The sequence below is a fragment of the Trichosurus vulpecula genome, chromosome 4, assembly GCF_011100635.1.
Source record: "Trichosurus vulpecula isolate mTriVul1 chromosome 4, mTriVul1.pri, whole genome shotgun sequence".
Classification (NCBI taxonomy): domain Eukaryota; kingdom Metazoa; phylum Chordata; class Mammalia; order Diprotodontia; family Phalangeridae; genus Trichosurus; species Trichosurus vulpecula.
The window spans coordinates 161,270,397-161,283,882 of NC_050576.1; the positions used below are offsets into that span (position 1 = coordinate 161,270,397).

At 44.9% G+C, this 13,486-nt stretch overlaps 1 protein-coding gene across 1 annotated transcript; it reads right to left on the reverse strand.

Moving 5' to 3' along the window:
* Positions 1 to 136: 136 nt before the first annotated feature.
* Positions 137 to 13,103, reverse strand: SLC25A44 (solute carrier family 25 member 44). Its single transcript, XM_036756499.1, is given in 5 exon segments — positions 137 to 2,054; positions 4,063 to 4,190; positions 7,372 to 8,009; positions 11,357 to 11,414; positions 12,935 to 13,103. Coding segments are annotated over 5 exon segments (1,185 nt in total). The 3' UTR covers positions 137 to 1,862.
* Positions 13,104 to 13,486: the final 383 nt, after the last annotated feature.

Below are 13,486 nucleotides of genomic sequence, written 5' to 3' on the forward strand. Positions count from 1 at the left end.
TGGAATGCCCATCAGCGGCACCGGGCGATCCAAGGCTATCTGTGCGCAGCTGCGGGGCGAGCCGGTGACGCGAGCCGCCGGGGCGGGTGCTTGTTTCACAGCCGCGGGAAAACAGGCGCATACCAAGACCAGGGGCTCAAACAATAAAAATTTTTAATCATACGACAAAGACTTCTTACAGTGCAACAGTGAAACCTGTTTGAATAGTCACATTACATGTCACTCAGTACGAAATGGTCAAAGAGCAGTCTGAGCGTTGGTGCATCTTCTCCGCGGGGCCCCTCACAATAGGACCACCCGCTTCCCTGCCTCCCTCCCACGTCAGCGTCAGCTCTAACAGATAGAGTCAACACAGAAACACTCCGGGCATTCCGGGCTTGGTAATTTTTTCTCCCGGACTAAATGTCCCCACCCTGGAGGAAACAAGCCAATAGTCTTCTCTCTTCCCCCACCGCTGCTGGGGTCCGGGTCAATACCCAATCCCTAAGCTACGAATAAACGTTTGTGAGGGTCTCAGTCTCTTTCAGACATTGCTTAATCTCTTAAAAGTCAGGAACAGCGGTGTTGGGCAAGGCGAGGCTAAGGGTACAAGAAAATAGCAAGACACAAGGGGGTTATGGGGAAGCAGAAGAGAGGTGTGTGAAGGCAATGTAGAATGGAAGGGGGTGGGGGGTGCAACCCCCTTCTTGGGGAGCTGGGTTCATGGGGCTGCTCCCCAACACCATCACCACACTTCTAGGTATAGTGCCTGTGCTAACTTCTAACGTCACTGGGTGAGAGAAGGTTATCAGCTCAATACCTTATATTCTTATATTTCAGCTGAGGTGCTCAATGGGGCTGGAAGGCATCTGCTGTCACTGACAGAAGAAATGTATCCAGAGCTGAAGATGACCTGTCATGACATGCTTTCCCCTCCTCTGTCTCAGCAAGCTTCCTCTTCTGTTTTCAAACCCTCTACATGATCAGTCCAACTTCTCAGGGTGCTACTTTAGGCCTGCTCTTCCCTGTCAGCATCAGTTATGTAGGCATCATGCCTATTATAGAAAATGTTTGAGAGGCTGGGATGGGGAACCAGTAGTCAAAGGTGCTGCCTAAGGCCTGCTGGGGACTGGACTAAGGGAAGACAGAACATAAGGAACCAGGGGTGAGGTAAAAGCTACATATTCCAACTACTATGGCAGACACGGGGTCTAGCTGCAGGAATGGTGTTCTGGCAGGGTTTAAGACAACAGGCTGGTTCACAAATTTTTAACAAAAAAAAACAAAACAAAACAACATTAATCCACAGAGAAGTTCTTCCCATTCCCTCACCCCAACTATCAACTTCCCCAGAGATAGAGGGAAGAATTTTCAAGAGAACTAGAGGTTCTCTGCTGCTCCCTCCTTGGTGAGATGAGCACTCCCCCAATGGTGGGGGGAAAGATGTTACAGTTTTCTTGGCAGCTCCATCCTAAAAGAATTAAGAATCAGCTGGCTTAAGAAAGGGGGCCAGGGCAAGTGGTCCCTCAAAGGATGGAAAAGCAATCAAAGGGGAAAGAAGAATGAAAAGCAACCTATGTACAGCCTGAGGATGGTGATGGAGGGAAGCTGAAAAAGGTTCCTTAACTATTCCCTTTTTAAAAAGGGATTGGCTAAGGATTAGAAAAGGAAGCCTGGATGAGGGGGCTCAGTTTGACCAGAGAATTAAAAACAGGGTGAGCTGGAGATCCAAGCTCAAAACCTCTTCAATTAGAGCAGTTTGGTGTCCCCTTTCCAGGCAGCCAGCCCAGCTGAGGACTGTGTGCATGGCCAAGGGAGGGTACTGTCCCCTTTTTCTCTGTCCCTCTCTTCAAGGCATGGCAGGCTCCTGTCCCCACCACCTATTACCAATGTCTGGAGTCCATTAGTTCTGGCCGAAGGCTGAACTTCTTGAGACTCTCATAGCCTATCACTACAAACATGGTGGAGGGTGTGGCTGCAATGATCCTGGCAGAGAGACCCTTCATGAAGCCCCAGGGCCCCTCTTCTGCCAACAGCTGCTTGAAGGTCAAGATAATTGAGTTCTTGCCTTCCACCTATAAAAAACAACATGGGGAAGAATCAGTATATGAATAATAAAATATATATATATATAGCAGAGGGCTTTACAAAATTCTCACTTGATTCTCATAATAGCCTTATATGAATACATAGAACAGGTACAATTATCCCTGTTTTACAGATGAAGAAACTGAGGCTCAGAACAACGCCAGTAAGCGTCAGAGGCCAGATAAGAAACCAAGTCTTTTGACTCCAAGCCTAGAATTCTATTCTCTCTGTCACATCAGTGAAGCTATATTGTTTATTTACTTTTAATGACTCCCCTACCTCCATAACAGCACTAGCATTGAGAGTTCTGACTGGATCCTCTTTTTTACTTCTGATCTGAAAAGGGGGAAAGGTGTGTTTTACTCCTCTCTAAGACCTCTAGAAGACAAAGAACCTCTTCTCTTTTATTCTTTCTCTGGATAGCTCCTCAGAAGCACCTCTATCTAGAGACTCTATGGCCTAGGGTAACCTACAGGAAGAGAAACCCCTCCCTTCTCCAGACTTCATTCTCTCCTACCTGAGTCTTCACAGAAGATTTCTCCTTAGCCCCAAACCAGAACCACCTCCTCTCTACCCAACCCTATCCCTAACAGCAGACATTTAGCCAAGTCTCACTCCTGACACTTGCTGGCCATGGGACCACAGGTAGTTACTTCACCATTCTTTTTCAGTTGCCTCATCTGAAAAACGGAGATAATACTTTGACTTCCTACCTCACAAGGTTTCAGTGCAGAAAATGCTTTGCCAACCTTAAAGTGCTACATAAATGAGCCAATATTAACTCCTGTTCCACACTTCCCTCTTCAGAGAAGCCTTTTCTATAATTCACTCTGATTCTGCTTCCTTCAACTTTTCCCAAAGATCTTTCAACTCAATCATCTGCCAAGTTTTGCATCTGACCTATCTCTCCTATCAAACTGAGGACTCCTTAAACGTGGAAGCTTCTACTCCCTGGACCAACTCTCAGCATCTGGGGCAAGATTCACCTCTCCAGGGGAACTCAACTCAGGTGGACTGTGGAGCAGAATGGCTGAACCCAAAGAGGTGGGATTAAAGGTTGAACGTCAGCCTTTCAGGAGATCTCTAGTGGAGCACCCCAGGGATCTGTGTGCTAGGTAACACTTTTATCAATGACTTGGATACAGGCACGGTATGCTCCTAAGCTAACATGTTAGATAACAGAATCAGGATTTTAAAAGGCCTTGACAGGCTAGAATGATGGCTGAATGTAATAAGAAGTTTAATAGGGATCAATGTAAAGTCTTATACTTGAGTTTGAAAAATTAACTTCCTAAGTAGATCGAGGAAATGTAGCTCAGAGAGCAGCTTATTTGCCAAAGATCTGGGGATTTCATTGGAATAAAGGTTCGAGAACCTATACCATAACATAGCACTCACAAAAACTATTGTGACCTTAGTCTGCATTAAAAGACTCCCTAGTCACTGGGACTGAGAATATAATAGTCTTTCTGTCTTTTACCATACTCAAGCCACATCAGTATTTTTGTATTCAATTCTGGGCACCACATTTTAGAGAGAACATCAGTCAGCTGGAGAGCAACCTTACGGAGGGAAATGAAGATAATGAGCGGCCTTGAGATTAGACCAAGTGAAGAAATGAAGGAGAAGTAAAATTGTTTAGCCTGAAGAAGAGATTTAGGAAGGTCAAGAGGGTTTTCATGTACTTGCAAGGCTACCATGTTGAACAGAGATTTCTGACTGGCCCCAGGACCAAACTAAAAACATCAATATTACAAAACATATTAAAGCTTTATCTAAGAAAAACTTATTAATAATTAGAACTATCCAATGGGCTGTGAATGTGAAGTACCACAAGAAGGGATCTGGCTAGAATGGAGGGATCAAGATAAAATAGGTATAGGGAGATGAGCCAGAATAGAGATATGAAAGCAGATATTGAAGATGGGACTTAGAGATGTATATGGCCTGGGAAGTCATGCTCAGGGCAGGGTTCAACAACCATAGACTTCTTACCTGTACCCTGGCTCGGACGATGTCCATCGGGTTGGTGATGACGGAGGCAGTGGCTGCAGCCAGGGGCCCAGAAATGGCTTGGAAGACTATGTGGGGGCAGTCCTTAGGACAGATGTAGGAGAGCTGCTCTGAAGTAGGGAGAAAAGCAAATACATATAAGACCTGCAAGTGACTTCCCTTTGCTCCTTGCCTGAAGATGACTATTCTCCACTGCTGGCCATCTTTTATACCCTACCACCCCCACCTTCTCCTTGTCTTCTTTCATCCCACCCTTTCCAAATGTCATTTCAATCACATCTCAATTCAATCACATTTGAATACAAGAGGTCCCTTCTGGGGGAAAAGATTCTATAACTTTGCTTACCTATTCTCATGATAGATGGGGAGTTCTTCCTGCTATATTGCCCCTATTCTTCTTATTGGAATACCTCCCATTTCCAAATTAAACAGCAAAATCATTGCTCTGAAAAACTAGAGAAACTCCTTCTCAAAGCCCAGGTCAGTGGAAGTTTATTCTTCAAAAGTACTAGGAGAGGAGATGGTACCACTTACTCAGTACATGTATTCCTGGATCATCAGGAAAGCCTTCTGGTAGTCTAGCTTCAATCTCCCCACATACTCCCACTGTCACAGCAGCTACCTCCTTTTAGCATATCCTCCATGGAGGTAAAAAATAAGGGCTCACCACATACATGGAGTTAAAATTTCCTTCAGTGTTCTCTTCTTCAGACTGAGTTACCATAATTCCTATTACTTCTCAAGAAGGTACCTCCTGCTCCCTCTTATCTCCCTCTTCCAGTTTTGGTGGTTTGTTCTGATACTACTTAAGAATGACTGGAGTAGTTGGAACATGGTAAAAGAATCACAACTGATATGGCAAAATTCCTACAATTCAATGCTCCGGTTTCTAGTTCCTTTTCCCCCAAAAGCACAGTACATGAACATAAACTCTGGCTGATGGTAGGCCAGCAAGACCAAACTGGATTGGCAACACTATCTCCTTTCTGAATGTCCTATTTCTTTCAAAAAGGCAGAGGACAGAGATTATGCAACTGGCAAAGAATATCAAGCTGGGCAACACCAGCCAAAATGGGCTTGTCTGGACTGGCCCCTGAACCTACAAGCTACAGCATGAACCAGGTCCAGTTTCTCACTTTGGTGGAGAGTGGAGAAAGGAAAGAGGGAATAATGGAAAGAAAGCAGTAGAAGGTGGCAAAGATCCCAGCTACCATTCATCCCCTTTCACTCATTCAATAAGATGTTTATTAAGTACCTGCTATGTGCCAGGACTGAGAAGGATATAAAAATAAGAGAGCACTTGTGTTCAAGGAGCATACAATACTCCTTAAAATGAAGGAATCATCCCAAAATGATACTTTCTTTGAGAGGTATGGATGAAGTGCTATTCAGAAGACAGAGAAATAATTTGTAGCTGGGGAAAGAGGAATCAGCAAAGGCTTCACAGAGAAGGAGGCATTTGAAATGGGCCTTAAAGTAAGATTCTGACAAACAGATATGAGGAAGAAGAGGATTTTTAGGTAATGGGTACTGCACAAACAAATGCACTGCGGTGGAAAAGCACAGAAAATAGTCTAAAGTGAGGGGTTATGGGAAGGGGAGTGGTCTTTATTTGCTAAGCGATAAAGAGCAACTGAAGTCTCCTGATTCATGAACAGACATGATCTTTCTTTTTAAGGAGACTAATGTGGCAGCAGTGTGCAAGCTGCATTTAAGGGAAGTTAGAAGATAAGTTAGGAAAGTCTAGGGAAAGATAACAAGGTTCAGATGACCCTCAAAACAGGATGGTAGGGACAAGTGTCTGAAATACCACAGAGGTAGTACTGATAGGTCTTGACAATTGGAGACTAAGGAGCCAAAGATGTCTCTGAGAATTCAAGCCTGGATGACAGAGGAATGGTGGTCCCATCCATAGAAATAGCTTAGTCAATTACTTCAGTTTTGGACCTACTGAGCCTAAGAAGTTGGCAGGGCACGCAAATAGAGAGGTCCAGACTGAAGATATAGATTTGGAGGTAATTTGATGTGAGATTTTTCAACCAGATGGAACTGGTTATATGAAACAATTCTGGGATTTTGCTGCAGCTGAGATAATCCAGAGGGTGAGTGCAAAGAATTGTTGTTATGCCAAGCTCAGGGCACAGCTTGCTTGCTGGGAATTAGCTCTAGAAAACAGGGTGTCTCCTAATATCTTGACAGATTAAATGAAATCACCAAGGAACAGAGTATAAACAGAAAAGGGACAAGGACAGAATTCTGAGGAGCATTCACAATTAGCGGGTGGGAAAAAGCCAACAAGAGACAAAAGTAACAACTGGAAAATTGGGAGGAAAAACCAGAACAGTGCATGATTATGAAAGCCAAAGGAGAAATAACTTTAATAAGGTAAGACAATGAATACAGATCACTCTTGGAATCTAAAGAGTTGTCAGGAAGATTAAAAATCATCCTATCTAACTTCCTACATAATGTAGAAATTCCTTGTACACTGTCATTTATTATCACCAGAAATTTGGTAGTGAAAATAAAGAAAAGAAGGAAAGAGAAAGGGTGATAGCTCAAGAGAGTAGCAGTACTGAAAAGTTTTCTTTTTAGGAAGAATGGATGGGTCAATATCAAATGCAACGGACAGGTCAAAGAGAAGATCTGAGAATAGGTAACTGAATCTAACGATTAGAATGTCAGTGGTGAGTTCTGAGAGAATAGTTTCAGTAGAGTGGGGGAGCAGCAGAAGCTTAATTCCAGGGAGCACTGGAAGATGACACAAACATAACTGACAGAGCAAGATAGTAGAGGATGAATTAGATAAGAGGGCACAATAAAGGGTTACAGGCTGGAAAGGTACACAGAGTGCCCAGAAAGAGGTAAGTAGAGAAATTTCAAGGCCGTGAGTTAGAGAGATACAACGTCACATTCCACAACAGGAATCTAACATCTAACAGGAGCAACACTAAAGAAATATACCCATGCTAAGAAGGCCTCACAGTATGGTAGAGTCCTGAACTTGGAATCAAAGAACCCAAGTTCAAATTCAGGCTCAGCAAATGACTACTTGTATGAAATAGGCAAGATAAAGCCTCTCTAGGCTTCTCTCCCTTTCTCTGTAAAAAAAAAAAGTGGGGTTTATAATCTACCCCCAGTATTCTTTCCATGGTCAGTTCATGCTTCTTCCCCATTCCAATGTCCCATCCCATTAGCTAATCCTGATTCTGTTACAGAATGCCATTGGCAACTATAACCATTATTTAGTATTTACACTCTTCATTGACTACCCACTTCACCCTTGCCTACCTGCATAAAAGTGGTAGAAGGGCCACCATAAAGCACTGTTGGGTATGTAGGTGAGTAGAGAAGCCACATAACCACGGTAGAAGCCCCGTATTCCATCAGCTCGAAGGATCTGCTGAATGATATACTTGGTTTGGCCAAAGGCCACTATGCCCCGGCCCTCTGTACCCTGACACACCTGGAATCGGCCCATGGTCTCGCCCTTGCGCTGCATCATCAGGTGCTGGGAGACCACATCAATGGGCACTGTTATGCTCTGGGCCACCAGTGAGGCTGAGCTACCAGCTACTAGGGACTTCACAGTGTTGCTCTGACTGTATTTCGACACAAACCTTCGGGTGAGCTCATAGGTAGTAACATAGCACTGGCCAGAGACCAGGGTGAGTGTGTTGACCAAGAAACCCCGATAGAGGCCTAACACCCCATCTGTCCGCAGAATCTTGACAAAGGCATCAAAGGTTCCTTGATAGAGGCTCTTGCCCTTCTGTATCTGGAGCCGTGTGCGGATGAGGGCGAAGGGGTAGACACTGATTCGGATCATCATTGTCATTGCCAAACCACAGACATAGAACTTCTTTTTGTCCAGATGTTCCCACTCAATGATTGGGATGTTGCGTTTATCCTCCATTGTGCCTGAATGCCTAGGCAATGCAGGGAGTGGAGTGGAATGAGATGAAGAAAAAGAGGAAGAGAGATAGTAACAAAGGAACAGGTCAGACTCCTTTGCCCAATGTCTCTATAATTTGAGTTCTGAAGTTGTATCCCCAGGCATCCTAGCTAATGCTTCATCTTCTAGAAATCCCAGTCAAAAACCACTTCAGCCTGACAAAACTCTTTCCTATCTTAGGTTCACCCCAGGCTATTTCCACCCTCTAAGCTTTTACAAAGGCTATACCTCCCACCACTGGAATGCCTAATAGTCCTGTTTGCCCAGCCCTGCCCCTCACAAATAATTTAAACATTCTAGTCCTTTAAGAAGCTCTCAAATTGTTTTACCAGGCTTCACTTCTAAGCCTGGTCACCTTCTCCTAGATATAAAGTTCTACATGGATGCACAATTTGCCTTGTTTCTGCCTGGATTCTGGTAGTATATCCCTGGTCAGGGACTGTGTCACTTTCTTCTCAGTCTTCCCAGCACAGTCCAAAATGAAGCAGACTGGTCACCTGCCAGTGGAAGAGGTTTCTAGGGACTGACATCCCTAAAGATGTCCAATGGAAAGTCCCTGAGCGAGATGGGGAACTACAGAGACCTAAAGTCATTGCATCACCCACTGTGGTCATCCCCCAATAGCTAAATGGTACACCTGGCATCATCATCTTTTTCACTTAATCTCTTTTTCCTCATGGCAGGAGTATCCGTTGTCACCCATCAACCAGCCCACTGTTACTCAGTCCTTCCTCTCTGGTGATTTAAACCTCCCTACTTTCAGTCCTATGCTAGTCTTTTTGATCCTTATAGCCTGCTTTCAATCCACCCTACCATTCATTGGTTCTAGAAACTTTCTCCTGCTAAACAGATTGCTGGGGATGGGAAATCATGGTAATAAGGTATGGAGGTCACTTGTGCTCTCTCTCTCTCTCAACAAAGCTAGGCCAAAGGGGTCAGTATTCCTTTAATTATTACATTCTAAGGAAAGGATGAAAAGAGCAACTATTTGGAAAGGTTGGCTAGGTTTCCTGGGCTTTGCCCTTAAGTCCCGGGTCCTGAAAACCCACTATGTGTTGATCCCTGTTCTAGGTGCTTGGGAGGAAAATCTGGAAGAAAGATAAGATAAGGTGTCCTCAGAACACAGAGCTCCCAGCAGGATAAGGTAAATAAGACATAACTGTAGGACACAAACATCAGACACAAAAGTAGAAGTGTAAATGAATGTATACATGCTGCCCTCCCTGCCCCAAGGTTAAAGGAAATTCACCTTGTATAATTTCAAACAAGAAATGATCATGTGCACTGCTAATTCATTTTAGAATGAATTTCCTCACCTCTTACTCTTCTTAACTCTACACTTTGGCTTCCAATGTCATCATTAAAAAAAAAGAGACTGCTCTCTGCGAGGTCACCAATGATCTGCCTTTTTCGTGACCTCTCTCTCTAGCCTCCCATCCCATTCTCCTAGACACTCTCTTCTCTCTCGGTTTCCCAGACCCGATTCTATCCCGGATCGCTTTTCACCTATCAGACAGAATCTTAGTTTCCTTTGCAGGAGCTTCACCTGGGTCAAGCCCACTAAATGTGGGGGTTTTTCTCTTCTCATTCTAAATATTATTTCACTTAATCTCATCAGCCCCCAAATTCAATTAGCAGATTCTACACTAATGATTCTCAAATCTACTTATTTGGACTCAACCTCTGTGGACTTTCAGCTGAGCATCTCCAACTGCCTATCAGACATCTGGAACCAGCTGTCCTATAGATATTTCAAACTCAACATGTCCGAAATTAAACTCAGTATCTTTCCCCTTCTGTTCAAATTTTCCTATTATTGTTGAGGGCACCTGCATCCTGATGTTCCCCCAGACTCACAACCTAGGTAGGTGTCCTCCTTGACTCTTCACTATCTCTCACCCCCTATATCAACTCTGTTATTAAGGCTTATCAATTTCACCTTTGTAACTAACATCTCTCAAATGTGCCCCCTTCTCTCTTCAGACACTGCCACCACCCTGGTACAGACCCTTATCTCTTCACACCTGTACTACTGCAATAGCTGACTGGTGGGTGCCTGCCACAAGCCTTTCCCCTCTCTAGTCTGTCCTCCATTTAGCAGCAAAAGTGATTTTTCCTAAAGCACAGATCTGATCATATCACCCAGCTACTCAATAAACTCTAGTGGCTCCCCATCACTTCTAGGATCAAATATAAAATTCTGTTTAGCACTCAAAGTCCTTGAGAAGGAACTCCACCCCCACCCCACTTTCCAGTCTTCTAATATCTAATATGTTTCCCACATAATCTTCAATCCAACAGCAATGGCCTCCTAATTTTGTGTAATGATTAAGTTTTTTAAGGTGAAAGAGCTATTGATAAGCATGTTCTTTGAACAAGAAATTCCATCTCTTGCCTCTGGGCGTTTTCTTTGGCTATCCTCCATGCCTAGAAATCTTTCCCATCTTATCTCTAGCTCCTGGCTTCTTTAGCTTTCTAACCAATTTTGCTGAAACACAATTTTCATTAAGCAAAAGATACCTGTAGAGTAAACTGAGTATATGAAGGTTGAGAGTTCAGTCAATAATTTAAAGTTAATGAATGGTCAGGGTTATTCAAGGTTACCCTAGAGAAGGCTTCTTTGGAGTAAGGAGATATAAAACAGTTTGAAAGCAGGAAAGGAGCATGGATGGAGAAAAATACCCTTTCCATTCCTTTCTAAGTGGAGAACAGCCCATACAAAAGTTTCACAGTAGAAGACTATGAAGACAGAAAATAAGACTGGCTCGGCTAGAATGGCAAGTCACAAGAAATGAAGTTGATGAGACAGGGAGGACTTTGGGATCCAAGAGTATAACTACTTGGAAATTCTAATATTGAGTGAGATAGCAATACTGAGAGATTGGGAGGGGTGAAGGGCATTTCTTTCCCTACTTGTGCAGAGGATATTTACCCATCCTAGCATGAGTGTCTCATTCTGACAGTGAAGAAAAGCGGGGCATTATCATTTGTTTCTGGACACAGAAATGTGTCAGATACATTTCCAGTCTTGGGAGTTAAGAGTTTTGCTCTGGGGTGGGCAGCTTTCCACAACAGTTCACTCAATGCTGTGTCAGTTCCTTCCCAAGAACAGGAGGCACAGTGGTGGAAATGTGGCCTTAAGGCCTCCAACTCTGAGTGACCCTGATGACTAGCTAGATGCCCAGGCACTGCTTTCGTTTGCCCAAGAAAATTCAATTTCTTTCTCTGTTTTTCCAACCTGTTTTCTGAGCAGTGAATGTGCTGTTTTAGTAGGACAAATACAACACAGTTTTTGGAAGACAAACTTCCTGTTATACAAACCTGATGATGCACTGGGCAGGGCAGGAACATGGAGTTAAAGAGGATAAGGAGAATCTGGCTAAGGATGGGATCAGTTCAACAGTTTAATTTTAGGAGGGAGAAAAATCTTTATGACAAACCACAGGTCACCAAGGTATCTTCCTTTATTATCCCTTCTTAATGTTCCTATGCTTTCTGGTCCTACTGTCACACTTTTTGCCTCTTTAGCTCTTACCCGTATTTATCTACTTTAAATTCTCTGAAAGAGAAGAGATCCCTGAGGCTGCTGATTCACACTATTTTCAATAGGATAGGCAGATAGGGAATGTTCCTTAGAAGTGATTCAACACTTTGGGAGGAAGGCTAAGAAGAGAAGAAAGGACACACAGAGTCGTCCCCCGCCCCAGTTCCTTCATGAAGTCACTGCTTCCAATCATATGTATTTGAATTCTCTCTTCCTGCAATCTATCCCCAACACTTCCTGCCACAATGCTGCCAATACTTCTCCTATATGAAAACTCGAGTCAAGAAAGCCATTCTCCTTCAACCCTATCTTCCAAATTCAATCACCCAATTACTTTGTTTCTTTCTTGGTCCTTTAATTGTGGCCTGATACCTTCTAATTTCTTCACACTGTGGAGAAACACAAAGGTAGGTATCTGAAATGCGTCCAGCGTAGGTAAGGTTCTGGCCCCAAAGTATATTCTAGTCCAGTGGCAAAGTCAAACCACTAGACTATTTAGCTGAGAGGTGCAAAATGTCCTAGGTACAAACACCAGTTCTATTCCTCACACTAAGCAACCAATAGGTTGACAGAGATCTGGGTCCGCTTAGAGTGTACGTTGTTTCCTGATCTTAACCAAAAGAATCTGCCTGACTCCGTCCTGATTTCATTAGGATTGGACCTATGGGTCTGCATCTTCAGTCCTTTTGATATCACTGTCTCCCAGGCCGAGTCCTCATGCCGTCTCACCCCAAGCCAATTTTTCTGCACTAATCTCCCCTAGAGACTTGAAATTGGGGAGATTGGGTTGGGGGGCCTCGAATCCCTCCCACCCACCTCACTAGATGAACACCAAAGACGGACCTGGGCACACAAGGGTTGACTGATTCTACGAGGGTATTTCATTTGCCCTTACGAGATAACTCCTGGGTCTTTGTTAGACCTTATATAACCACCTTATGTAAGCCCTTCTGTGCTAAACCATCCGTGCAGACTCCCCTCTTCGGAGGTTACTTACATCTATGCCATTCATGCAGCTCTTACGTGCCCCATCCCCACCCCGCTCCCCAGAACGAACGCCAAGTGACTCCCCCAACTCCACCTCCCCCGACCTCATACTGACCCAAAAGCTGACCCTTGCCCAGCCACCCGCCCCAAAAAGGTCAGTCCTGGTCCTGAGACTCCAGATTCAAACCTCCTAGCAACCTCCCGCCCCCGCCCCAGCGCCCCAGAGCCCCAAAGGCAATCCCCACGAACCAACAGGCCCGGCCCTCCCCTGACCCCGCCCCTACCGCTTGCCCCGCCCCCACTAGCCCGCCCTTCCCCCCATTTCTCTCACCCGCAGCCCCGGCTCGTGTACACCCACAGGTACCTACCTTCTGAGCCCCGGATGGCCCTGTCTACAGTACCGACGCTCAATGGGCCGGAACTCCTAGGCTGTTGCTCCTGCCCTAGTTTCAGCTCTCGGCCAGCGGACCCCAGCGGCATCTTCCTCCATATCGGCCCGGCTCCTCACGCCGCCGGAGCCGGAAGTGAAGCTGTCATCGACCTCCCCTTCCCACCGTCCCGGCTCAAAAGGAGGTGGGGCTGAGCGACAGGTGGCTTGACCAATGGCGTGCTGGAGGCCCCGCTCACCATGGGAGAGGTGAGTTCGAGGGCGGGTCCAAGAGCAAGGATGATGGGCGGGTTCGGAGGCCATCTTAACAGAGGGCATCGGCCACGCCCCCTTGTGCTTCAGCGAGCCCCAGCCCGCTTCTGACTTGTTTCACTTTGGAGTTTCCAATTCATGGAAGTCGAGTCACGAGACGCTTCTTAAAAAGCGGCTTGCCCGTGGGTCACCTTGTGGCTGGCGAACAATTGCAGGTTCGAATCCCACTTCCCTAAAGTTTTTTTTTTCTATTAATTTAAAAGAATAGTAATTGACGCTT